Below are 25,807 nucleotides of genomic sequence, written 5' to 3'. Positions count from 1 at the left end.
TAGCTGGCTTACAAAAGGATAAATGTCGTAGAACTATTTACCAAAAAAATAAATGGAGATTAAAAAGAAAGTCATTTTTATTAGTAGAAAAAAAAATTAATCAAATATTATTTGATTAGAGTGAATAATAAGACCCATTTTGTGAAAGCATATAATTACTTGTAGAAGTGGTGATTTTTATAAGAAAATTCGTATGTTGTCTGTGCAATAAACAAGTGAGCACAAAAGAAAGAGGCAGTATGCCAACTCGAGGTAAGAGTAAACTCAAGATAGATGCATTGCATAATGCGCAAGCACGCATTATGTAGTGCATCACTTAGAATATCCTAATCAAACAACCAGAGAATAGAGCAGCCACTCAGCACATATTTAATAGATATGTATTTTTATGCCTTCATAAAATAAGTTGTTTGATATTTATCATGTTTGTATATTAAATTTATTTTAAAAAACAATTAGTGAACTTCGTTCTTTCCTCTTTTACCTTTATTAGGTTGAAAAATATACTATGTAATTTTGAAAAAAAACACTAGCTGGAAATGTTTATATAATTTTTAAAAAACCATAACTATTGGTAACTTTTTCAGCCATATTCATCACACTTACAAACGCTAATGCAATTTTCTAACTTTTCATCAAGATATCAAATTACAACAGATACATGTCTTACTGGTAATACTCACCAGCACATGCACATGCAAATAGTCCAAATAATTAATCTTCCTCCTGATTTTAATATTTGCTCTACCACTCAATCTCTATGTTGTGATTTAATTTCCCTGTTTGTAACCAAAATTGCCTTCATTCAGGGTTCTGTCTTTAACAAAAATTCTTCACTATTGCCTACAAACATGATTTACAAAGGGATAAAGAACAGCAGCTTATTCAACGACCATCCTTCAAACTGCTGTGATCAAATGATTGGCAAACAAGTGTGATTTTGTCATCTAGTTAGATGACAGCATAATATGTAACTAGCTTGGTCGTATTGTCAGAAATGAAATCACAACCATACCTAAGTACTAGACAAAGCCATTGATTCTTATTTTGTACCTAAATACTAGAGCCCGAACTTCCAAGAGTGGATTTTTGACATTATTGTAAGGAGATAGCATTGATGCCCAACAGTAGATTACGTCGTAATTTCAACCTGGCTCTTGAAGAACTTCAGATCAATACATAATTGCATGTTTGAAAGGAAAACACCACGAAGGGAGGGGCTTTCCAATGGTGAAGTAGATACAGACAAAGCAGTAATTTTCAATAATATGGGTCAGATATAGAAATTCGTATGCCAACAGTTTTGTTAACTCCCCAGTGTTTAATAACAACTCCCAACATAGCTCCTTCATGTTGAAGCTTTGGCCATACCACCTACCTGCACGGTTAAAGATTCTAGTCATGCCAATGTATAGATATCCAAGATTTGCCGGAGTATAGGTTTTGCCCAACTATATAAAGAAAACACATGCAAGCTATTACTTTTATTCTTTAGCTCAAGGAAGACATGTCTAAAATTTAGCAAACAAACTATATAGTAAGCCTAGGTCTTGTGCATCCTTAAAATACAGTTGTCCTCATCTTTAATTTCATGCAAGGCCAGAGATCCAACCTCAGCATGAATATCACTTTGACGAATTCTTCGAGTAGGACTTCGCATGGTTACCAATTCTTCTGCTGCTGTAGGATGAATTCCTACTGTGGCATCAAAATCTGCTTTTCTTAAGCCAGCTTTCACAGCTATTGCAACACCCTGGTATAAGAAATGAATAAAATTAAACATAAAAAAATTCAGGATTTCTATGCCAAAATTTGTCTGCAAGACAGAAACCAGAAACTCTATTTTTTAAATCGGTGTATGCATCAAGTATTACCAACCTGTAAAATCTCAGCAGTGTCGTCCCCACACATGTGAACTCCTATGACCTTGTCTGTTGCTGAACACACAATTATTTTCATGAAAATTCGATCAGGAAGTCCTGATAATGTTGCTTTCATGGGTCGAAAGCCAGTTGTGTAAACATCAATGTCACCATATTGTTCAACTGCCTGCAATGAAAGATGTAAATAAACATGTCAAGATAAAAAAATGGATTCAATTCAAATATTATTGTTATCCTTAACAATGTTGTAGGGATGTAAAAGACACCACTTGGAGTGCGCACCGCATATAAATCAGAAAAGTACTAACCTGTTCTTCATTGAGGCCAACTGTTGCAATTGGAGGTTGAGTAAACACCGCAGAAGGTATGTATCTGTCTTAAACAATTAAACGTATTAAAATAAGCTTTGAAAAGAATAATATAAAACAAACCAAACATGAATGACCTTTAGAACGTTTTGATGTATCTGTATTCTGAAGGAGGAATGCAGATGAAATGCAAGGATATCCCATTCCCACATAATTAACCAGTTCAGCACATCTCTGAACTGGTTTAGTAAGTAGGTAAAACAAAATGGTTGCTCATCTTATGCCAATATTGAATGCTTGGCAAGAAAGGGCTTCTGTGATTTAAAAAAATATCTATTAAAGTTTTATATGCACAACTTGCTCAAAAACAATATAGTACAATAAGGATTAAAATCATGTTCAAACTCTCCAGAGCACAGCAAAGAATAGTATTAAAGATCCTGATATAGGAGAACAACCTAGAGCATGTACAAAAATAGCAGCAACAAAATGCCAAAACAAAAGACATGAAACACAAAATAATACTCGTAAAATAAGTTGCCAGTTTGTCCCTTGCTATGCCAAAATCCAGGTCCAGTCCAAACCCGGTCTGTATTCAGGACCAATTCGTTAGGGGATTTTGTTTGGGCACATGTGGACAACTATGGGTTTGTCTGGGATGGCATTGCACGAACCCGTTGAGAACCCGGCAGAAAAATTGCGTGCCCTGCCCGAACACTCCACAAGTTGCCTTTATAATATTTTAAAATCTCTGAATATTTTTCTCCTTCACATTTCACGAAAGAAAAATGATAGTGGCTAGTTACTCAGCATTCGCAGCACCAAGCAGGGCAGCTAAGTGCAGGGCGCATTTTTAGATTCTGCTCATATCTGTGTTCACCCCACTGCAGACCTATGGTGTTTCAAGATGTATGGAATGAGGCCAATGAATTTCATTTTTGATCCTCTATTTGATTGTTTGAACTTTTTGGTTAATAAAAAAATCTTTTTTTCTAATTTTCCATTAATTAGTTTTAGCTTTCAATACTTAAAAATAGGGTTTGATATAGTCATTTTTTGTTTATTTTTTTAAAGCTTTCTACTATTTTTGGGTGATCGTTTTAATTTAGTGTGCTGAAAAATATTTATTGGTTCCTGCCAATGGGACTATATATAGTGAGGGGCTGTCTGAACGTTGGATTGAATTTTCCCAGCCACAGCCAATCACATTTCCTTTTTTGTTTTCATGAAGTGCAGTTCCAATTCTTGTAATGTTTAAACTTTTGAATAGTTGAAGTTAAAATAATTTTTAATCAAAATGTTTTTAATAAAAAATAAATAAATCATGTATTCTCGTAAAATAAATAAATCATGTATTCTCACTGGATGACATTATTTGAAGAGGTCAATTGTCTATGGTTTAAAAATTAAATATAGGAAATTTGGTTATATATATGACCCCAATTCCTAAAAAATAATTAAGCCAAATTTGTGTTCTCCCCTGCGAAGACCTATGGTGTTTCAAGATGTATAGAATGCCACCAATGATTTTCATTTTCGATCTTCTATTTGATCGTTTTAACTTTTAATTAATAAAACATCTTCTATTGTAATTTCCAATTAATTAGTTTTAGGTTTCATTAATTAACAATAGGCTTACATATAAATGTTTTTTATTTATTTAGTTTTAGCTTTCTACTATTTTTGAATGCGATCGTTTTAATTAATAAAGTGACAGGAAAATTATTTATTTATTTGTTTAAGAAAAGCCTTTTGTGGTCTAGAAATATAGCTTTTCAAGATTATAATGGAAATATAGATCAAATCAAGGTCATATATAAAGAGCTTTTTGTTTTTTCTTGTATAGATGAACACAAAATGAATCCAACCCCAATTTTTTTTCATCCAAATCTGCAAACCAAAACCCAAAATGGTTGTCAGCTTAATTCATAAATGCCAACCAGGAATGTTCCCTCAATGTGGAAAGGGTATGCCTAATGAAAACATTCTCTTTTTACATATGTTATCATGTCACGATCAAGAACAACTATGAAGAAGCTATTTAGATTTCTTCATTAATCAGATGCCCACTAAATATAATGTCTTCAGAAATAATTCTCAGGTCTCCTGAAATAAGCCTCAATCAACTGACTTTGAAGAATAACAACATAAGAAAAAACATTATAGTGGCAAAATTGTTACTATTGTTTACATGTTACCTTCTTGTTGTGACCATTTCACACATCGCCCCATTAAAATGGGGACCCCCTCTTTTTGCTTTTGTTTTGCCTATTCTTCTCTTTGCTTTTAGGGTTTTGAGTAAGTGAGTTGTCTGGGCTAAGGCTAAACCTTAGAGGTTTCTTTTGGATATTTTCAAGCTGAGTCAAGTCAAATTTTGAAGGTTATTACGCATCCTCCCGAAGATTGAGATTTTTGAAATAAGATAAATCTGTCACGAAGTCAGATATGTCTCGGGTTAGGTCTAGTCAGGGTTTTTTGAGGGAAAATTCAAATTTTGTCTAAGTGTTAGCGTTTTGAAGATGAAATTGTACATTTTTGCCTAGGTAAATTTTGATCAAATTTTGGAGGCAAGATGATGCCTGAAACACAAAAAGTGCTCCCGTCCCTCACTGAAGGACCATGCCACTTTTTCAAGATAACTGATTCCTGGCCTTGAAGATGACCTAATTATGCCTTGTGAAATGATTGGAGACCTAAATTTTGAATATTTTAGCCAGAAAGGACGAAAGTGCTCCCGTCCCTCTCCAAGGGACCAGAGCACAAATGTTATTTTATGCATATTTGTCACTGACTTTTCTATTTTGTTTTGTGCAGGGTCTTCCAGAATGACAATTGGACATGACTTGATACTTTTGAAGATTTTGAAGGCACAAAATTGGTGAATTTTGAAGATAGAAGGAAAAGTGCTCCCGTCCCTCACTGAAGGACCATCCCACTTTTTCAAAAGTGCTCCCGTCCCTCACTAAAGGACCATGCCACTTTTTTCAAATTTGCACTATCTTTGCAAGGTTAAGGTGATTTTATGATTTGAAGAGGTTAAGGGAAGCATGTTTTGTCCATTGAATATAATTTAAGTGGATTCCAAAAGAGTAAATCAACCCAAATGACAAAAAGTGCTCCCGTCCCTCACTGAAGGACCGTGCCACTTTTTCAAGTTTCTCCTATTTGTTTGATATTTTATGGCAAAACTTGACTTGGATGGGAAGGACGAAGGATGTTTTATGCCTTGGACGCAATTGAGAGATTTAAAGAACAAAAGGGTATGCCAAGATGAGAAAAGTGCTCTCATCCCTCACCGAAGGACCATCCCACTTTTTCAAAAGTGCTCCCGTCCCTCACTTAAGGACCATCCCACTTTTTCTAAAAATACAGATTTCTGGCAAAGGCAAGGCAAGTTGCGTGATTGAAATGAATGAAGGAGGGCAAGATTCATCCATTGAAGATAATTTGGAAGACTAGCAAAGGACGAATTGGCTTGAAATTGCAAAAGTGCTCCCGTCCCTCACTGAAGGACCGTCCCACTTTTTTAAAATTGCAATCAGAGGCTTTATTCAAGAGAGGATAAGGTACCCTTGGGTATTTTATTCTGTGTTTGATTGTGTACAAAATACACGTCAACACTTCCATTGTGTAAAGAGTTTCAGACTCTACTAAACAGGAAGAGTATACCAACAGAATAAGAACATTCAACATACTAGAAGATATTTGATGAACGCCAAGGCCAAACACCTTATACTATGAGAAATTTCCGATACATCATATATTCATTGTCATGTTTATCACTATAAAAGGTGGCAACAGGTCACCAATTGGTGAAGATACCTAGAAGATCACTGGGCATTCAATGACCGCTTTCTTGACCTTAACTAATATTTAATGACCACTTTCTGGAGCAGCAATTCCAAGGATCCTGTTGCCACCAACTAGAAGTCCCATTTAATGATATAATTGAGATCCATTTAATAAAAATTTGCCATTTGTTAAATCTTCTTTAAGATAATGTGAGTTTATGATCCCAGGGAACTATTTCAAGCATCTGGGTACTGTTGTGCGAATCGCACACCCATCCCCGTCTTGGACAGGGACCCCCAGTTTGTGCCTTTCTGTCCTGATCCTGAAATTTGGCTAAGTCTGGAATTCTCTGATCCTGAAATTTGGCTAACTCTGAAAACTGAAGAAACCTCCAAAAACTAGAATTTGCAATATAACTCCTGGAGGGCCGAAACCACTCTCAAACATCCTGAAAGTATATATGGAATATAACTTAAAGTATAAGAAAGGAGAAAGACATATGGAAATGTATAAATTTCTAAATATGACAAAATCGCAAAAGGTGTTGTGAGGTCCGAAGGTCCGAAAATCACTTAAGTGCGATTTTCGGACCCCAGCTCCGAAGTTTAAATCGTGAAATGTTTTAAAACGCAAAGTGCTTTGCTCCGAAAAGTCACTTAAGTCCCTCTTTTCAGACCCTTGGAAGAAAATAAAAGAAAGCGCGAAGTTTTAAAACGGACGCTTCGGGTCCGAAAACCCGAAATATCCATTTTCGGACCCCTGGGTTTAAAAACGCGAAAAATAAAAGGACGCACTAGGTCCGAAAACTGACGAAAGCGCTTCAAGCCCCGAAAAACACTTAAACGCCCAATTTCGGACCCTACCTCCGAAGTTCGCATTAAAATCGCGAAATTTCCAAATGCGCTTTTAGGTCCGAAATTTGGGTAAATTCGCCAAAAAACGTTTAGCGTCCGAAACTCCGAAGTTCATTTTAAAATCGCAAAAACTCAGAAATTTGTAAAAACGCCTTCAAACTCCGATTTTGTAAACATGTTTGGGTCCGAAGTTCACTTATATTGCAAAAGGTGGTTTAGCTCCGAAAATGAGAATTCGCCAAAAACGTGAAAGCTCTGAAAATACACTTAACTGTCCATTTTTGGACCCTAGGGGCGAAATGTTTGAAAATCGCAATTTTTGCAAAATATATGTAGGCTCCGAAATTTGCAAAAGGATGGCAAAGGTCCGAAATTCGCCTTAAGTCCTCAAACTTCGGACCCATGAGCCAAAAGTGAAAGGTTTTGAAAATTCAAAAGTTTAAATACTCCAAATTTGCAAACTGCCTATGGGTCCCGTGCAAGATATTTTTGTGGATAACTATTCCCAACCACCAAGAAGATTGGATAGACCTGAATTTAAGCCAAATAGTGGCAGGTAGTTGAGATAGTGGCTGGTTGGATAACTGAGAATTAATTCGGCATGGGTCAAGGCTGTCAGCTTCTGGAAGGCAGATCAGGACCCTTGGATGCAGTCCATCCTGGCCTCTGATTCAAAATTGTAATATATATAAAAGGCAGAGGCCTTTCTTTTGTAAAGGTTAGAAAAGGGTTAGAGAGAGAGAGATTGTTAGATAGGGAGATGGTTAGATAGTTAGATTTTAGAGTTAGAATAGGTTAGATCTTAGCAGTAGCATAGAGATGCTGCAGAAATTGTTGTAATAGGCAGATGAGATCAATATATAAACATTGATTTGGTGTTTATTGTCTTGTTTTCATCTTGTTTGCATGGTTTCTTTCAGCATTTTAGATAGATCTTTATGTTTTGGGTGTGCAGGTATTTGATAGATTCAGGCTCATACCATTGAGGATATGCTGATTGTGTATCTTTTTGTGTGGTTAACCTGAGCCTTCGATTGTGCTTAGTTCAATTGCAGGTGTCCGTCTGAGCTGCGCCAGAATTGGGTGCTTAGCCGTGCGTCTCCAATCTGAAAATCTTCCAAGTTCCTTTGAAGATTGCACCGTTCTTGCAAGGTTGTGAGCCATTCTGGCCAAGCAGGAATTGGTTATGTTGAATCCGTCTACCCGCATACCCGTGTTGTTAGTCTTAGATCTCCTAAACCTTTCCTTTTGCTCTTTATTGCGTAATTCGAGAATCACAGCAGACTAGCTTGTTGCCAGTTAAACGTAAGTCCCCCTTGTGTTTCCAGCATAAACACATCGAGCCACTGAGAGATCCCGCAGTCAAGACCTGACAAAAGAAACCTTGAGGTAGTCTCCTTTGATCAAACTTAGAAAACAGCATTAGAGACTTCCTTATCTCAAGAGAGAGTAGGATAATCAGTCGGCTATTCTATTCTGCGTTGGCCGTATGGAGTTTGCAGCAATGCGATTTCATCCACGTCAACAGGTACTTGCTTATCATCCTGAATATGTATCTGAGTAACAAAAAGTTTCAGAAATGATATTTCCAAAGATAAACTCTTGGAACATTTCAAACACAATGAAACAAACCAGAATTTTTTGCAAGAAACCGAATTTTGCACCATCATTTTTCTTTGGTCCAAAAATTTCTATAACCTGACATTAATCTGCAGCTAACCCACTCACTAAGCCACAAAAATCCAAAGGCAAAGAAGAAAACATTTTCCGCTAAGACCAAAATTTACACAAACATATGCATGAATTTCCATGTGGAAAAATGCTATGGGAATGAGAGGATGAATCTTAATTTATGGATGTTAAAGATAATCATGTATGTATGTAAATTGCTTTGGGCTCAAAACTGGGTTTTTGAATTACTGTGAGTCTGGGAGGTTTTGCGTTTTTTTCTGATAAACAAGAAGATATATTGCATAATATTGTTAATTCATTAGTAGCTTCTGCAAGATAAGATTTTCCTAACTCGTTAATCTCCTCTATTCTGTTTTGGTTTACTCATCTATACTACTAGATTATCTGATTTATGCTTTCCGAACTGAATATGTTTATCAGACTGTAACCTTTGATCTTGATATGATATTGATATTGGATAAAGATGGATTAGATCGACGACCTGCTTAACACAGTTAAGCGTCGATCTAAATGCTATCGGGCTAGTAACCCGATAGCATATTAATGTCGATTCATAAATGAATCGACATTAATATGCTATCGGGGTATTAACCCGATAGCATATAATGCTATTAGTTATTGTTATTGTTTGCCTTGACGCTGTTGGTGTTGGAAATAAGCCACACCCGGACCAACGATGCGCACTCCAGCAGCGTATGGAAGGTCCTAGGTTCGATTCCTAGCCGGTCCATGTCTCAACATGGTATCAGAGCCAGGTCCAGGCTAGGAGCCCCAAGCACACGAGAGGTGTGGCTTAAGGGGGGTGTTGGTGTTGGAAACAAGCCTCACCTGGACCGACGATGGGCTGGTCCAAGAGGGGCCAGTAGCTCAGTGGTAGAGCACTCCAGCAGCGTATGGAAGGTCCTAGGGGCGATTCCTAGCTGGTCCATGTCTCAACAAACACCGATTCATTATCGGGTGTGTTTATAATCCATTATCATTTGCTTTGACACCAATTCATAATCGAGTGTGTTTATATCGATTTGTTAACATATACAAATGGCACCGATTAGTTATCATAAACACCGAAGTGAATCGGTAGACAGTCACGACCAAGTGACATCTTGGTCGGACATGTCTAAAAGACATGTCCGATCAAGGTGCCACTTGATCGTGGCTGCCTTGCTATATATACATCATTCAAAAGAAAAGGAAGACATTGAAATCGATACATGTTCATCCTTCAAACCTGCAGAAAAGAAAGACAATAATATTATTGTCATAATAATAATACCAAAAATCATAAATACACTATCTAGCATATAACTTGTTTATTAAATTGGAAATTGCAATAACTTTTACATGGTATCAGAGCCAAGTTGATCGAACTTGAGGCTATTCAATTTTGTGAATAATTTAAGAACAAGGTTATATACTACATCAGATTCAAAGACAGACTCGGAGGTGGCGATGATTTTTCAGCTTGGAAGTTCAGAATCCAGATGATCTTAAAAGAGAACAAAGTGGATTCATTTGTTCAAACTAAAAATAATCAACCTGAAAATGAACCTGACAAAACCGCATGGATTGAAGGAAATGAAAAAGCCATCAAAATACTAGTTGATGGGGTGAGAAACAACATAATGCCCATCATAAGAAAACATCAGACAACCTATAAAATGTTCAAAGCATTTGAAAGCACATTTGAGATATTGAATGCAAGTCGAACTCTGGCATTAAAACAAGAAATAAATCATATCACCATGAACAAGGGGGAGACAATCAATGCCTACTTTATGTGGATATCAACTCTAAGAGATGAACTAGCAACTCTGGATTACGAGATCAAAAGCAAAGAGTTAACACTCATTGCTCTAGATGGGTTGCCTAGTGGATGGAGTACATTCGTCCAAGGCATCAGTGCAAGGTCCAAATATCCTAAGTTTGAAAGATTAAGGGACGATTGTCTCCAAGAAGAATCAAGATTGAACAAGATGGGAGTAAAACAAAAGAACATAGATGAAGACCTTCAAGTCCTAAATACTAACCCAAATAAGACAACCAAGAAGAAGCATTTTAGGAAAAGGAAGGGTCATCAAGGCAAGAACACTTCAAAGAGAGACCTATCACATATTCAATGCTACAGGTGCGATAAGTTCGGGCACTTTGTTGCAAAATGTCCAGAGAGAGCCAAACAAGCCACATTTGCCAGAGCAGGAAAATCTAAAAGAGAAGATAACTCCCATAACTATGTCCTCTACTCAGCACTTAAAGCCATGCATCAAATAAGTCTAACTCCTAGGTGATCGACAGTGGTTCATCCAGACACATTACAGGGTTTAGAGAAGTGCTAGACTCCATGACAGAGGATAATGAAGAGGAAGTAACCATCGGAGATGATTCCTCACATCCAGTTAGAGGAATTGGTTCCTGCATCATCAAACTGAAGACGGGTATATCATTGCAACTCGAAGGAGTACTATATGTCCCCGGCATCAAGAGAAATCTAGTATCCATATCAGCCCTAGAAGATAACGGATACAGAATAACCTTCATGGAGAACTAGGTGTTGGCTTGGCCGAAAAATTCTTCCATCAAGAAAGCTAAAGTCATTGGTCAAAGACGAGGCTATTTGTATGAGTTGTGCATAGAGCCCAACCTAGCCCTGATTCACGAAGCAACAATGCAAATGAGGTCTGGCATAGAAGACTAGGTCACTTGAATTATAGAGCTTTGTCATCTATGGGAAACCTTGTCATAGGTTTACCTAAGTTGCAGCAATATCATTTAGAGGCATGCAAGGGATGTGCCCTAGGTAAAAATATCAAGGGTGTCTTCCATAATAGTACTAGGAAAACAAGCAAAGTATTAGAATTAGTTCATTCTGATGTATGTGGACCCATGTCCGCTCCTTCTCTAGGAGGATGTTTGTATTATGTAATATTTGTTGATGACTACTCTAGGAAAACTTGGATCTACTTTCTGAAGTGTAAAGAATCAGAAGAGATCCTTAGTAGGTTTAAAGAGTTTAAATCACTGACAAAAAACTACTCAGGTAATAAAATCAAAACCCTAAGAACTGATAATGGGGGGGAATACACATCAGAATTATTTAGAGATTTTTGTAAAAACTCAGGGATTAAGAGGGAGCTAACAATACCTTATAATCCTCAACAAAATGGGGTAGCTGAGATGAAAAATAGGACAATTGTAGAAGCTGCCAAAACCATGATTCTTGATCAGAATCTAAATATCAATCTTTGGGCAGAAGCAACTAACACTGCTGTGTATATCCAAAACAGATGCCCTCACTCACATCTTGAAGATAAAACTCCTGAGGAAGTATTTACCAAACTAAAGTCAGATATCAGCCACCTTAGGAAAATTTGGGTGTCCTGTCTATAAACATGTACCTAAAGAGAAAAGACTAAAACTAGAACCTTCTGGAAAAAGGGGAATACTTGTAGGATATAGCCAAACATCCAAAGCCTATAGAATATATATACATGGTCAGAGAAATATTGAACTTAGTAGGGATGTAATCTTTGAAGAAGACTTAGCTTTCAAAAGAGCCCTAAGTACAATAGAGCCTGAAATCTATATCCCCACTCCTAACATAGAAGAAGACCCCACTCCTGAGCTTCAGAGGGAGAATCTTGAGGAAACCATAGGTGAAACTTCAAACCCACCTAAAGAAAACCTCAAGAAAAGACCTTTATGGGCCACCAAGACTGTAGTAGAAGCTCAGAAGTTTGCTGCTCCTTCAGGAACCTTCAGGGAAAGCAAAAGACCTAATAAATTCACTAGCTATGTTGCTCTTATGAATAATCTTTCTAAAACTGAATCAAACAATGTATCAGATGCACTTGAACATCAAGTATGGAAGGATGCCATGTCTGAAGAGTATCAATCCATTATGAAAAATGACGTTTGGGAGATTGTTCCTAGGCCAACCAAGAAATCTGTGGTTTCATCTAAATGGTTATTCAAAATCAAACATGCTGCAGACGACAGTATTGAGAAACACAAGGCCAGATTTGTAGCTAGAGGATTCTCACAAAGGGAGGGAATAGACTATGAAGAAACCTTTGCACCCGTTGCCAGGTATACATCAGTGAGAGTTGTATTAGCCATTGCAGCAACAAAAGGATGGAAGGTACACCAAATGGATGTTAAGACAACATTTCTAAATGGTGAGATCTCAGAAGAAGTCTACTTAGAGCAACCTGAAGGGTTTGAAATTTATGATGCAGAGTCTCATGTGTGCAGACTCAAGAAAGCTCTCTATGGGCTTAAACAGGCCCCCAGGGCCTGGTATGAAAGAATTGACACCTATCTCTCAGGACTAAGCTTCTATAAAAATGATGCACATCCTAATCTCTACTACAAAAGAAATAAAGATGATATGCTAATGTTGATTTTATATATTGATGACTTATTAATCACAGGAAATGATCATCTTATAGATCAATGTACGAATGATCTATCCAAAGAATTTGATATGAAGGACTTAGGACTCCTTCATTACTTCCTAGGATTAGAAGTATGGCAGAATTCTGACAATATTATACTAAACCAAGGAAAGTATACCTTGGACATTTTGAAGAGATTTGGAATGCATAACTGTAGACCTATGACATCTCCCATGGAAACAAATTTACATAAACTTAGGGAAGCAGCAGCAGAGTCACAATCCATTGATCCTACACTCTACAGACAAATGATTGGGTCCCTGATGTATCTGGTGAATACAAGGCCAGATATCTGTTATGCTGTCAATGCCTTAAGTCAGTTTATGTGTGAGCCTAAGGAAATTCACTTGATTGCAGTAAAACACATTATGAGATACAAGGTACTCTAAACCTTGGTCTCAAATATGAGAAAGTCAATCTAGACCTACACGGATTTACAGACTCAGATAGGGCTGGGAGTGTGACTGACAGGAAAAGCACTTCAAGGTGTTGCTTCAGTTTAGGATCAGCCATGATATCTTGGATCAGCAGAAAACACTCTTCTGTAGCTCAGAGTTCCACCGAGGCCGAGTACATTGCAGCTTCCATGGCTGCTCGAGAAGCAGTATGGCTTAGGAAGTTGCTTGTGGGACTATTTGGTGAACCTATGAAACCCACTGTCATCCATTGTGACAACCAGAGCTGCATAAAGCTTTCTATAAATCCAGTATTTCATGACAGATCCAAGCATACTGAGATTCCATACCATTATGTGCGAGACATGGTAGACAAAAATGTGATCAAATTGGAATATGTTAGCACAGGAGATCAAACTGCAAATATTCTGACCAAACCACTTTCCAGAGTGAAGGTTGATCACTTCAGAAAAGGTTTAGGTATGATAGAAAGGTAATCTGCTTTGTAAATAAGATGTTTAATGTGTAAACTTCTTTTGTCATGTTGGGACATTCTGGGTTTCACCCCCTATGTTCATATCTAAGAGGTGACGATCTCTCAAATTATGAACACTTGTATGTAGACATCATAAGGTGATGATTTTATGATTCTCTAAACCAGTTATCATGATTGGATTTTTGGTATGTCATGGATGTGCCATGATGGTGTTGTGATAAAATATTTGTATAAAATGTTTGTGCACATATCACAACCTGGATAAGATGAGAATCTAGCCATCCTCATATGTTTATCCTTAGTATTGCGTGTTTAGGCAATACTAATATCATGTGTTTAGGTGATATCTTGTCATAATGAAATGATAAATCTTTTATATTACATGATTAGGTGATACTCTATGTCACATGCTTAGAGTGATGTTTTATATTTGTATATTATGTTCTGATGATACTTCATATCATATGTATAGATGATATATATTCTTAGAGACTGACATTATGGAAAAAGAAATGTGATGCAGGTTACTTTATCTATCTTCCTAAGCTAAGAGGGAGTGTTAATGCATTAGTAGCTTCTGCAAGATAAGATTTTCCTAACTCGTTAATCTCCTCTATTTTGTTTTGGTTTACTCATCTATACTACTAGATTATCTGATTTATGCTTTCCGAACTGAATATGTTTATCAGACTGTAACCTTTGATCTTGATTATGATATTGATATTGGATAAAGATGGATTAGATCGACGACCTACTTAACACAGTTAAGCGTCGATCTAAATGCTATCGGGCTAGTAACCCGATAGCATATTAATGTCGATTCATTTATGAATCGGCATTAATATACTATCGGGGTATTAACCCAATAGCATATAATGCTATTAGTTATTGTTATTGTTTGCCTTGACACCGATTCATTATCGGGTGTGTTTATAATCTAGGTTACCGGGTTCGCCCCTGGGACGCCCTGGTACGAGTCTGGGTCCGGGTTCGACCGGGTCCGTGGTACGGGTCCGGTTCGACCTGGGTTCGACCAGGGTTCGAAAAACCCAGGGTGGGTTCGACCCTGGTCGAACCCGAGCGGACCCAGTCGAACCTGGGCGGCTGGGCGGCCCATAAAGTCAAAAAACAAAGCAATTTTTTTTTTTTTCAATTCCGCCTTGTAAAAAGTGAAAATTATAACCTAAAAAACACTTCTAAAACATTTTATTGACTCATTTCACCTCATTTGTGTTGCAAACAAATTTTTTATGAGAGCAGGTTGAAGAAAGGTTGAACAAAATTTGGCTTCCAAGATCAAAGAGGAGTTGAAGACTGATTTTAGAAGCTTCAACAAGTGTTGCAGCATCATTTCCATACATTTTCAAGCTTCCATTGGCTGCAAGAGGTAGGTTTTTAAACATTTTTTTCCAACTATTTTTGTTTCACAAATTGTCAAACATGAAACTTGAATTTTTTTTCATTATTTAGTTTTTGTTTTTGAATATGTTTATTTTATTTCTTGCCATAGGAACTAGAATGGCATCTACATCTTCCTCCATTGGCAATGAACAAATAATTGCAAAACAAAGAAATGATCCAAATTGTCCCTTATGGAAATATGTGGACATTATAAAACAACTTCTGAGAGGTGGGGGATGCCATTGGAAATGCCATGGATGTGATATTGAACGTAATAGTTCATATTATCGGGTGGTAGGCCATTTGTGTGGAATAAAAGGAAGAGGCATCAAAAAATGCCCTGGAAAAAATGGTAAACCTATCCTAGATGAGACAGTGATGAAATATATTAGGGAGCATGAGGCGGCAGAAGAGAGGGAAGCCCGTAGATTGAACCAAACCGCATCAAAGAAAACAAGGGGAATGCAAGGCCCTTCTAATCCCAGTATTGTGGTATAAGACCACCCTTTCTTTGCCACAAATGAACCTCAAAGTGAACCACCCTTGACACGTAAAAGAACAAAGGGGCCTTTAGAAACCGCATTCCAAAATGAAAGTAGAGACAATGCTGATCAAGATATAGTAAGGTGCATTTATGCAAATGGGTTGTCATTCAATGTTGTTCGCTCCCCATATTGGAAGCAAATGATAAAAAGTGTTAATGAGGCACCAAGAGGGTATAAGGGCCCTGGTTATGAGAAGGTACGTGGAACATTATTGGAGAAAGAGGTGAAGAGGGTTGAAGATGCATTGAAACCCACAAGGGATTCATGGGTTGAGACAGGTGTAACAATTGTTTCAGATGGGTGGAAAGATGCTAAAAACCGTCCCTTGATCAATGTCATAGCGGTGTCGCCTAAAAGGGCAATGTTTTTGAGAGCTGTGGATTGTGAGGGCCAAATAAAAGATGGCCAATTTATTGCAGAAATTCTCATCTCTGCTATTGAGTCTGTGGGACCCCGCAATGTTGTCCAAGTCATAACGGACAATGCAAAAAATTGTAGAGCTGCTGGTTTGTTGGTTGAGCAATGCTATGATCACATCTTTTGGACACCTTGTGCGGTACATTCACTCAATCTTATGCTACAAAGGATTGGGCAAAAAATAAAATGGATCAGAGATGTGTATGCAGAGGCTGAGGACATCCAGATGTTCATCACAAACCACCACATGTCTTGAGGGATTTTTAGAACCTATTCGAATTTGGAGCTATTGAAGGTAAGTGAAATAGTAATTTAATTTTACATTTTCTGATTTTTTTGAATTTTCAATGTTAATAATATCATTGTGTAAGCTATATTGTGTATTCTTCTTTAAAGTTTGGCATTATTTTTTAATCATTTGGCATTAATTTGTGTTATAGGTTGCTGAGACCCATTTTGCATCAAACACAATCGTCTTAAGACGACTTGTGAAAGTTAGAGTGGCACTATGCAATATGGTGATCAGCACCAATTGGACTGTATGGAAGCAAAGTAGCACTGAGAGGGCAGAAAAAATTAGGGATAGAATATTGAATGAGAAATGGTGGGATCTTGTTACATATCTCCTAAGTATCACTGAGCCCATCATGAGCATGATTTGCTATACAAACATGGATAGGCCTTGCATAGGTGAGATTTATGATGGCATTGATTCAATGATTGAAAAAATAAAGGTCACTATAAATGAAAAAGAGAATGATCCTCAGGAGAAATTCTTCAAAGAACTGGAAGTAATTATTGTAAAGAGGTGGAATAAGATGACCACTCCTTTGCACCTTCTTGCCTATGCCTTGACACCTAAGTACTATAGCAATCAATTTCTTGATAAACCAGGAAGGATTCCACCATGGAGAGATCTAGAACTATTTGATGGATACAAGGCAGCATTTCTTAGACTATATCCCGATGATAATTTGCAAGATGTTGTTACAAATGAGTTCATAGAATTCGCAAATGGGAATGGTCTAAGTGTTGATGCACTTCGTCATAGATCCAAGAAAGATGCTCATAGCTGGTGGTACTTCCATGGCACATGCTTCCAACACCTACAACCCCTCGCTATAAAAGTTTTATCACAAGTAAGTTTAATTAATTAAAATTTTAAATTTACAAGTTTTAGTTTATTTATAGTTTACTTTGTCTTCATAGGTTGCTAGTAATTTTATTTTTATTAATGTATAACTTTAATTGTTTACTTTGTCTTCATAGGTTGCTAGTTCATCTGCTTCAGAAAGAAATTGGAGCACATACTCTTTCATCCACTCAGTAAAGCGCAATAGGCTGCTATCAAAAAGAGCAGAGAATTTAGTATATGTGCATTCCAACCTACGTCTTCTTTCACACAAACAACATGACTACGGACAAGGGGAAACAAAGATGTGGGATATAGAGCCAGAGCATACTGATTTGGATGCTCCTGCTTCTCAGCTTCTTGCATTGACACTTGATGACTCGGAAATTGAGCCAACTTATAGTGCAAGTGCAAGTGGCATTGGCTCATGTAATGTCAATGTCAATGAGGAGGAGGAGGAGGAGGAGGATGAAGAATTAGATGATCCATTTGATGATTAAACTTTAAGTTTATATTGTTGAAAGTTGAAACAATGATACTTGAATATTTTGTCATTTTGATATTAAACTTGATGTATATGATGCTATTATCAATTATGGTATGATCATGATGCTATGATTACAAGTTTATGTTTGTTTTGTTGTTTATATGATGCTATGTGACATGCATATTTTAATTCATACTTATAGGCTTCACAAATATCAAAATATAAATATATATATATATATATATAAAATTTACATGTTTTTCTACTAACGAACCCAAACCCCTTTTCAAAATTTTGCCGTATCGGCATACCGGGTTCTTCGAACCCAAACCCGAACCGGCAACCTAGTTTATAATCCATTATCATTTGCTTTGACACCGATTCATTATCGAGTGTGTTTATATCGATCTGTTAACATATACAAATAGCACCGATTAGTTATCATAAACACCGAAGTGAATCGGTAGACAATCACGACCAAGTGACATCTTGGTCGGACATGTCTAAAAGACATGTCCGATCAAGGTGCCACTTGATCATGGCTGCCTTGCTATATATACATCATTCAAAAGAAAAGGAAGACATTGAAATCGATACATGTTCATCCTTCAGACCTGCAGAAAAGAAAGACGATAATATTATTGTCATAATAATAATACCAAAAATCAGAAATACACTATCTAGCATATAACTTGTTTATTAAATTGGAAATTGCAATAACTTTTACAAATATATGGGTAGCCTGTAACCAGGAAAAATAGCCATAGCAGCATACAAGAGTTATTATAATAGGTATTACAATAGAAAGTGTGAGGAGTTAAGATGACTACTAATTACGAGCTTTAGTCGCAGAGATACAGCAGCAAAAGATACAAAGTTCAGTATTGTATACCCAGCATTTTGAAGAAAGAATTCAATTTAATTTCAAAGCAGTTTTGACCATTATAGAGTGGCAGATTTTTGGAGATTGGTCCTTGGATGTTATGATGTCCACACACTGTGGAAATCAATTTTTGTCCATTGTGTCATATTTTGCATGACAGATTTGATTCCATCAAGTCGTGATGCCAGGAGGAAGTGTTTTCTGTATGTGAGAAGATCGGTCTTCATTAAACTGTGATGACTCCTGCTAACATTGGGGCTAAGAGAACTGTTAGATATTTGAGTCCTGAAAGTTGAGTAATTCGGCAAAGATCTTTTTGCCTTCTCATTAGAGAGGAGTTGTTCTATTGCTTCAACCCTGCAATGGAGTAGAAGGTAATTTGTCTGAGCAAATTTATGCACTCAATTTGTTGTTAGTGGCAATGTTGCAGGATAATGTGATTGTTTCTTTATGCCATTGAATGTGGAAGAGATGTGAGATGCACTATTGGAAAAGAGCCGTATCTATTTTATACTTGCAAGTCATGTGTTTTGCACATCCAGTTAGACTTGATTTACAAAGAACTTTGACTTTCATGTTATTTTTTGAGTTTTCTGGATGTTTGGCACATTATCTCTTAAATACTTTTAATTTTTGAACTTTACATCTGTCATTCTGCTGAGGGAAGGAGGTGGATATGTTTGGGATTAAGCTTCTTTATGGTACATTTTTTCAAGGTTCCCATAGCCATATTTCAGCATAACAGATATTTTATTACAATATCAGAATTTCATCTCACACTTTGGGTAAAAGTAAAATTGAAAAATACCCAAAAAAACACAATCCCTACAAGGAAAGTGCACCATAAATGTAAAGAGAAACCAATCCATGGATTCCTATGTGGCTTTTCTTGGTTCAGGTCATTTTCTGTTGGGCAAGAGTCCAGATTCACGTGGGTTTATGAAATAACCAGAATTTGAGAATAAAAGTTCAATCCATACTCGGACAACAAATAGAAAGCTTAGATCAATTAAGCACTCCGTTTTAAACATTTTGGCTTATCACAAACAGTTCCTATAGAGATAGATAATTTCATATCTTGAGGGCAATTATACTTGCCACTGGGTTCGATGAGTGACATGTTTGTCTTTGTGCATTTATTAAGTTTGCACTAAGCATTGTTTTTGTAATCATCAGTCTTTCAGGTTACATTTTGTGATTATGTCTTCATTAAGCAATACATTATGGGAAGATTTCAGACAATCCAATCAAAACACACTATAAGGGAGCAAGAAAGCAGCAATGAATGTAGTGGAAAAACGACTGGTGCAGTTACTAATATAAATTCACCAATTTGAAGTACATATGAATGTCAAACATGGATTTTCATTGCCTTAAGTTTAACCATCATTTTGATGAATTTCATGTTATTTTAATCAATGGATCAGTTTTTTTAAATTGCACATTCAACTACCAAAAATATTGTTTATCAACTGCACCCAAAATACCTGTAGTCCGGTTTTGCAGGTTCATTACCAAATACAGATTTAGCAAATGCCCCTCCTTCCATTATGGCAACTGGAGTCAAATTTACCCTGTCAGTCGCGTCACCAACAGCCCAGATTGATTCAACAGATGACCTAGAGCATTCATCTACCTGCAGAAACCAAACATATGAGTGATGAAACTAACTTACATTCACATTGCAGTCTTAAGTACAAATAATTCAATTGCTTATATACCTCAATGGCACCATTCTTGGCCAGTTTTACTCCAACCTCTTCTAACCCCAAATTCTAGCATACATATAAACAGTTTCAAATGATGTTAGTCCATGAGCAGGATCACTTCTTACTCCCTACCACAAAACGTATTGAAAAAGGTCTTTACAATCATTAAATAGTAAAATCTATTCACTATACCTTAGTATTTGGAACTCGACCAGTTGCAAACATGACATGTGAAAAACCTTCAGCAACTTGTTTAGTAGTCTTCAGGGTAAGTAACCCATCTGATGCTTTTTCTATAGCTTCTGGAGATTCTTCAAAATGAAACTCAACCCCTCTCAGTGCCATTTGCTCTGCTACAAAATCTCTAATCTACAAGATCATGCATGTTCAATCAGATTATAGTTATAAGTGATTAGTTTATTATCCATAGCCATAAAATAAACATCAGTCCTGTAACAAACTACAGAAATCAATAAGCTAAAATTTACCAACCTCCTCATCGAAGCCTCTCAAAACCTTCTTCTGGCGGATGAAAACATGAACATTACTGTGTAACCCATTGAAGATACTTGCAAATTCCAAGGCAATGTAACCACCTCCTATGATAGCAATTTTGTCTGGGCGTGAAGGTAAATCTAGAGCCATATCAGAATTAATAGCAAATTCTTTTCCAGGAATGTCAGGAATAAAGGGACGTCCGCCCACTGAAACAAGTATGTGCTTTGCAGAGTATAATTTACCACCCACTTCCACTGTATGTGGATCAACAATCTGACAATATAAAACATTACAGATAGTGGGTCAGAGCTCAGCATTTGGCCCTGTTGAAGTTGAAATGGAAATGTGAAAAAAACAAAATAGTAAAAATAACATTTCTTGCTTTTGTAGAATTTCCTAACTCAGATCCTACAGGGAACAGAGACTTGCACTCAAACCTTCCCACGACCTTCTATTAGAGTTACACCAGCATTGTTCAAGGCATTTTTATACACCCCAGTCAACCGCCTAAGCTCTGCATTCTTATTAGATATCAGAGTGGTCCAATCATGCTTGGGCTCACATTCATAAGACCAACCAAATCCTCCACTGTCTTCATGTTCGTGAGAAAACTTGGATGCATATACAAGCAATTTTTTGGGAACACAACCACGAAGCACACACCTACATGAAAAAAACTTATCAGGGCTTACAAAGTGAAAAAAAAAAACATTTTTATTATCTCCCAACAACAACAATGCAAATAAGTTAATGACTATTTTACTCTAGTTTTATATTAGATGATAGCCAGAGATAATTGAGATAATTACAGTAACTAAATGTGTGCGAGAAACAAAAAGGAAGAAAAACAAGCAAAAAATAACTTAAATTTCCAGACAACTCTGTTGAGGGAATACAAACAGAGTACACTATAAAAATTGTGTAAATGCATCCTGAAACAGGATTAAAGAGTGATATTGCTGAAGAAAGGAGAAAGTATGCCAATTAAAGGGAACATTAGTATAATGGAAAAGCGAAACAAAGTCTAAATAATAAAACAAATAACCAAAAAGAATCGCTAAAATTGGTGCAATATGATACAAAGCCTTAACATTTAACATAGGCATTTTCATTCTGTGCCTTTGATTTAGGTGACAGATCAACACAAAGGTCTTCTCTGAACTCACTGGCCTCAACCTTACTGTGTCCCCTATGTTTTTCAGGGCACCATGGGTTCGAGGTATCATGGACCCCTGCAGGGCATGAGTCAGTGCCCTGCCAATGGTGCCCAATATACATATTGGCACCAACTAATGCCAGCAAATACAAAAAATGCTTAAACAGCCAGCACATTGAGGCTGTTTAAATAGGGAGAGGAACTCAAATGAAGCACAATGTGCCTTGTATTTACTTTCAGCCAACAATTACTAATGGGAACCATATATTTGGTCTCCTGGAAGATAAACCATCTCATCTTCCTTTTGATGTTCATTTAGCTTCTCTTCTGTATGGGTCCTATTGTGACCCTTTTCACACATCGCCCCATTGCAAATGCGGACCCTCCTTGCTTTTTCCTTTTGGGGTTTGTTAGAGTCTCGCACCCTCTTGGCACCAATTTTGTCAGTTTTGAAAGGTCCGAATTTTGGAAGTCATAAGTCGGTATGTGCAAACCATGGTCAAAATAGAGTCTAGACGTCGTCAATGAGCCTAGAAAGTCCGAAGAATGAAAATTGCAATTGATTTGGGTCAATTTGGACAACTTTCTATTTTTGGAAAGTTTTGTTTTTTTTGCTTTTTCCTATTTTTTAGGAAGTTTTGTTTTTGGCACTTTAAACACAATCTCCGAAATGGCTATTTTTAGAAAGCTTTTCCTATTTTTTAGGGATGCTTGCTTTTTTTCTATTTTTGGAAAGGGATCTAGGGTTTGCATTGTTGGCTCTGAGTTACATTGAAAATGATCAATAATTCCACTCAAAATTCAAGTTGTCCTAAAAAGCTAAGTTCCTAGATTTTAGGGATCCACAAGAAATCAGTGGATAAATGGAGTATGAATTTCAAATTTCAAGAAGATCCGAGTTGAAATGCATAAGTTATGGAGATTTCAAATCTGGTTATCATAGGGATCAACTCTCTCCAAGTCCGCCCTCAATGGTGCATACCTTCTTCCAAAATCCGCCTACCCATGGTGCACAACTTTGATGAACTTCGCCATGTATGAGGTGCATAAGTGTGGTGAAGTCTGCCCTCCTATAGGGAAGACAACAAGAGAAGTTTGCCCCATGATGGAGAAAGAGAACAAATGAAGTCTGCCTTGGAAGGGGAACAAGTCTAATCAAGTCCGCCTAGCCATAGAGGTGCACAACTCCCCTCAAGTCTGCCCTCATGGTGTATAAGATTGATCAAGTCTGCTCACACTTGGTGCATAAATGTCATGAAGTCCGCTTTGGAAGGGACTTAGCTTGGTCATGGAAGCAAGGAGGTCTGCCCATGCTGTGGTGCACAAGTCCTATGAACTCTGCCCTTGATTGGATGTGGTGCACAAGTCCCTTGAAGCCCGCCATGTGGTAAGGGCAAAGACATGACCAAGTCCGGCTTGAAGAAGATTGAATATGCTGCAAAGGATTGATCAAGTCTGCCTAGGACTAGTTTGCAAAGTGGAAGACATTTCATAAAGTTCGCTTGCCCATGGTGCACAGGTTCCATGAAGTTCACTTGCCTATGGTGCACAAGTTCCATGAAGTTCGCCCACATGTGAAATATATTTCAAGTAAGAGGTGCAAAGGTTTGATAAAGTCCGCCTAGCAATAGTAGAACTTTGAAGAGAAGTGAAAGACTCTTGCCAAGTCTGCCATGTAGATGGAGAAGAGGTTCTTCCAAGTCCGCCCTCATTGCTTGATAAGATGGAAGACATTTCATGAAGTCCGCCCCTAGAAGAACAAAAACATTTGCTAAAGGGGAATGAAGGAGGTGAGTCCGCCATGCGGATGGAAAAGTTCTTCCAAGTCCACCATGGTGAAGGAAAGAAAGTTTCAAAATCCAAGCTAGGGGAAAGAAGAAAGTTTTAGAAAGTTTCAAAATTTTAAAGAATAAAGAAAGATGGAGTTTGATTCATGAACTCAACCTGAAAATAGAAACTTTCTCAAGGAACTAAACTCAAACTAGAAACAAAATCAGAACTTTCCCAAGCGACTGAGTTCAACTGAAATCAAAATAGAAACTTTCTTAAGAGACTAAACTCAACAAAGAAACAAGACATGTCTAGGTTCGATGAATGGAAGAAAAATAGAAACAAATCTAGTTTGAATTTGGAAGTGTTGGTGTTGGAAATAAGCCACACCCGGACTGACGATGGACTGGTCCAAGAGGGGCCAGTAGCTCAGTGGTAGAGCACTCCAGCAGCGTATGGAAGGTCCTAGGTTCGAGTCCTAGCTGGTCCATGTCTCAACATGGTATCAGAACCAGGTCCATGTCTCAACATGGTATCAGAGCCAGGTCCAAGCTAGGAGCCCCAAGCACACGAGAGGTGTGGCTTAAGGGGGGGTGTTGGTGTTGGAAATAAGCCACACCGGACTGACGATGGACTGGTCCAAGAGGGGTCAGTAGCTTAGCGGTAGAGCACTCCAGCAGCGTATGGAAGGTCCTAGGTTCGAGTCCTAACTGGTCCATGTCTCAACAAGAAGGACTGACTGGGTTTCTAATTGCAAAGATCGAACTCTTTAAGAATGAATCATTCATTCATTTCTCTCATTCAGACACTTGAAGAAAGATTAATTTAGGTTTTCTAAAGCATTTTCAGAGCCTCGAGAATAGTTCAAAAATTTTCGAAGGCATTGAGCAGAAGACAAACAAGGGTTTTCATCTATTTCTCAAGGTGACAGGGGTATTCTAGTTTGTTTCCTTACCTTTTGATGAAGATTCAAGGCATCTTCGGTGATTTTCAATCTACTTTTCAAAATTTTGGAGATTATTAGGGACTTGGTCTGATTTTCACATATTTTCCAGAATTCGAATCTGATTTCAACATTTATTTCACAGATTTTGGGACTAAGTTATTCATTTTCAGATTAATCAAAGACAAATTTCACTCCCAAACCTTCAAATCAGATTGAATTTTCAAGGGTTTCTAAAATTTCTAAGTGTTCGCAACTTGTTAAAGGCTAAAAGAATCGACGAATTGGAGTAGAAGGGACCAAAATCAGAGCACTTTGCCATCAAACCTTCAAAATTTGCACTCAAAGTTAGAATCTTAACTTAATTTCTTTTTGGTTTTGCAGATCATAGATGGCAGCTGAAGGCGGGATCATCATAGAAAACACAAATGGAGTTTCAAGCCAAATTCAGAATTGAAGACAAGTCCACATGCAAGGTTCGTCCGAGCATAGAGATGGGCAAAATTTGGCTAAGTATGAGAAATACTTCACAAAGGGATTCTTCCCCAAATTCAAGTCACTTGAAAGAATCTCAAGTCTTCCCCAAATTCGAGTCACTTGAAAGAATCTCAAGGCACCAAGAAAGAAAAGTCCTCAGACTTGATGAAAAGAATTTCAAACTTCTTGGGGAATTTCATCCATAATCCCAAACCTATTGGAGCAATCAGGACAACTTCTTGAAGAATTTCATCTCCTGAAGAATTAAAGACAAGCTCCCAATCAGAATCAGATGGTGACAAGAAGAATCAAATTTCCATACTTACACAATTTCTTCACACAAATTGGAGAATTCAGGGAAGATGTCCAAACACACCGAGGTGGCGCCTCGTCATCTTCCAACCAATCAGATTGTTACAAGTCAGCATGTCCAAGTTCAATGAACCTGACTTATTTACATAAGCTTCTAGAGAGCACACTTCACAATGCAACAACATTCTATTTTTATTGTTGGTTCA

At 37.3% G+C, this 25,807-nt stretch overlaps 1 protein-coding gene across 1 annotated transcript in view; it reads right to left on the bottom strand.

The window, feature by feature from the left end:
• Positions 1-612: 612 nt before the first annotated feature.
• The window catches only part of LOC131067733 (glutathione reductase, chloroplastic/mitochondrial), a 49,527-nt gene continuing 24,332 nt past the window's right edge, over positions 613-25,807 (bottom strand). The window contains exons 2-10 of the mRNA XM_058002859.2: positions 21,381-21,606; positions 20,938-21,216; positions 20,638-20,814; positions 20,458-20,511; positions 20,224-20,372; positions 2,192-2,255; positions 1,879-2,049; positions 1,613-1,753; positions 613-1,378 (exon numbers count right to left, since the gene is read on the bottom strand). Coding sequence (XP_057858842.2) covers positions 1,349-1,378; positions 1,613-1,753; positions 1,879-2,049; positions 2,192-2,255; positions 20,224-20,372; positions 20,458-20,511; positions 20,638-20,814; positions 20,938-21,216; positions 21,381-21,606 — 1,291 coding nt within the window. The 3' untranslated portion in view covers positions 613-1,348. The remainder of the gene's footprint in view (positions 1,379-1,612; positions 1,754-1,878; positions 2,050-2,191; positions 2,256-20,223; positions 20,373-20,457; positions 20,512-20,637; positions 20,815-20,937; positions 21,217-21,380; positions 21,607-25,807) is intronic.

Source organism: Cryptomeria japonica, chromosome 8, assembly GCF_030272615.1.
Source record: "Cryptomeria japonica chromosome 8, Sugi_1.0, whole genome shotgun sequence".
Taxonomy (NCBI): Eukaryota; Viridiplantae; Streptophyta; class Pinopsida; order Cupressales; family Cupressaceae; genus Cryptomeria; species Cryptomeria japonica.
This window is presented reverse-complemented; position numbering and strand designations above follow the sequence as displayed.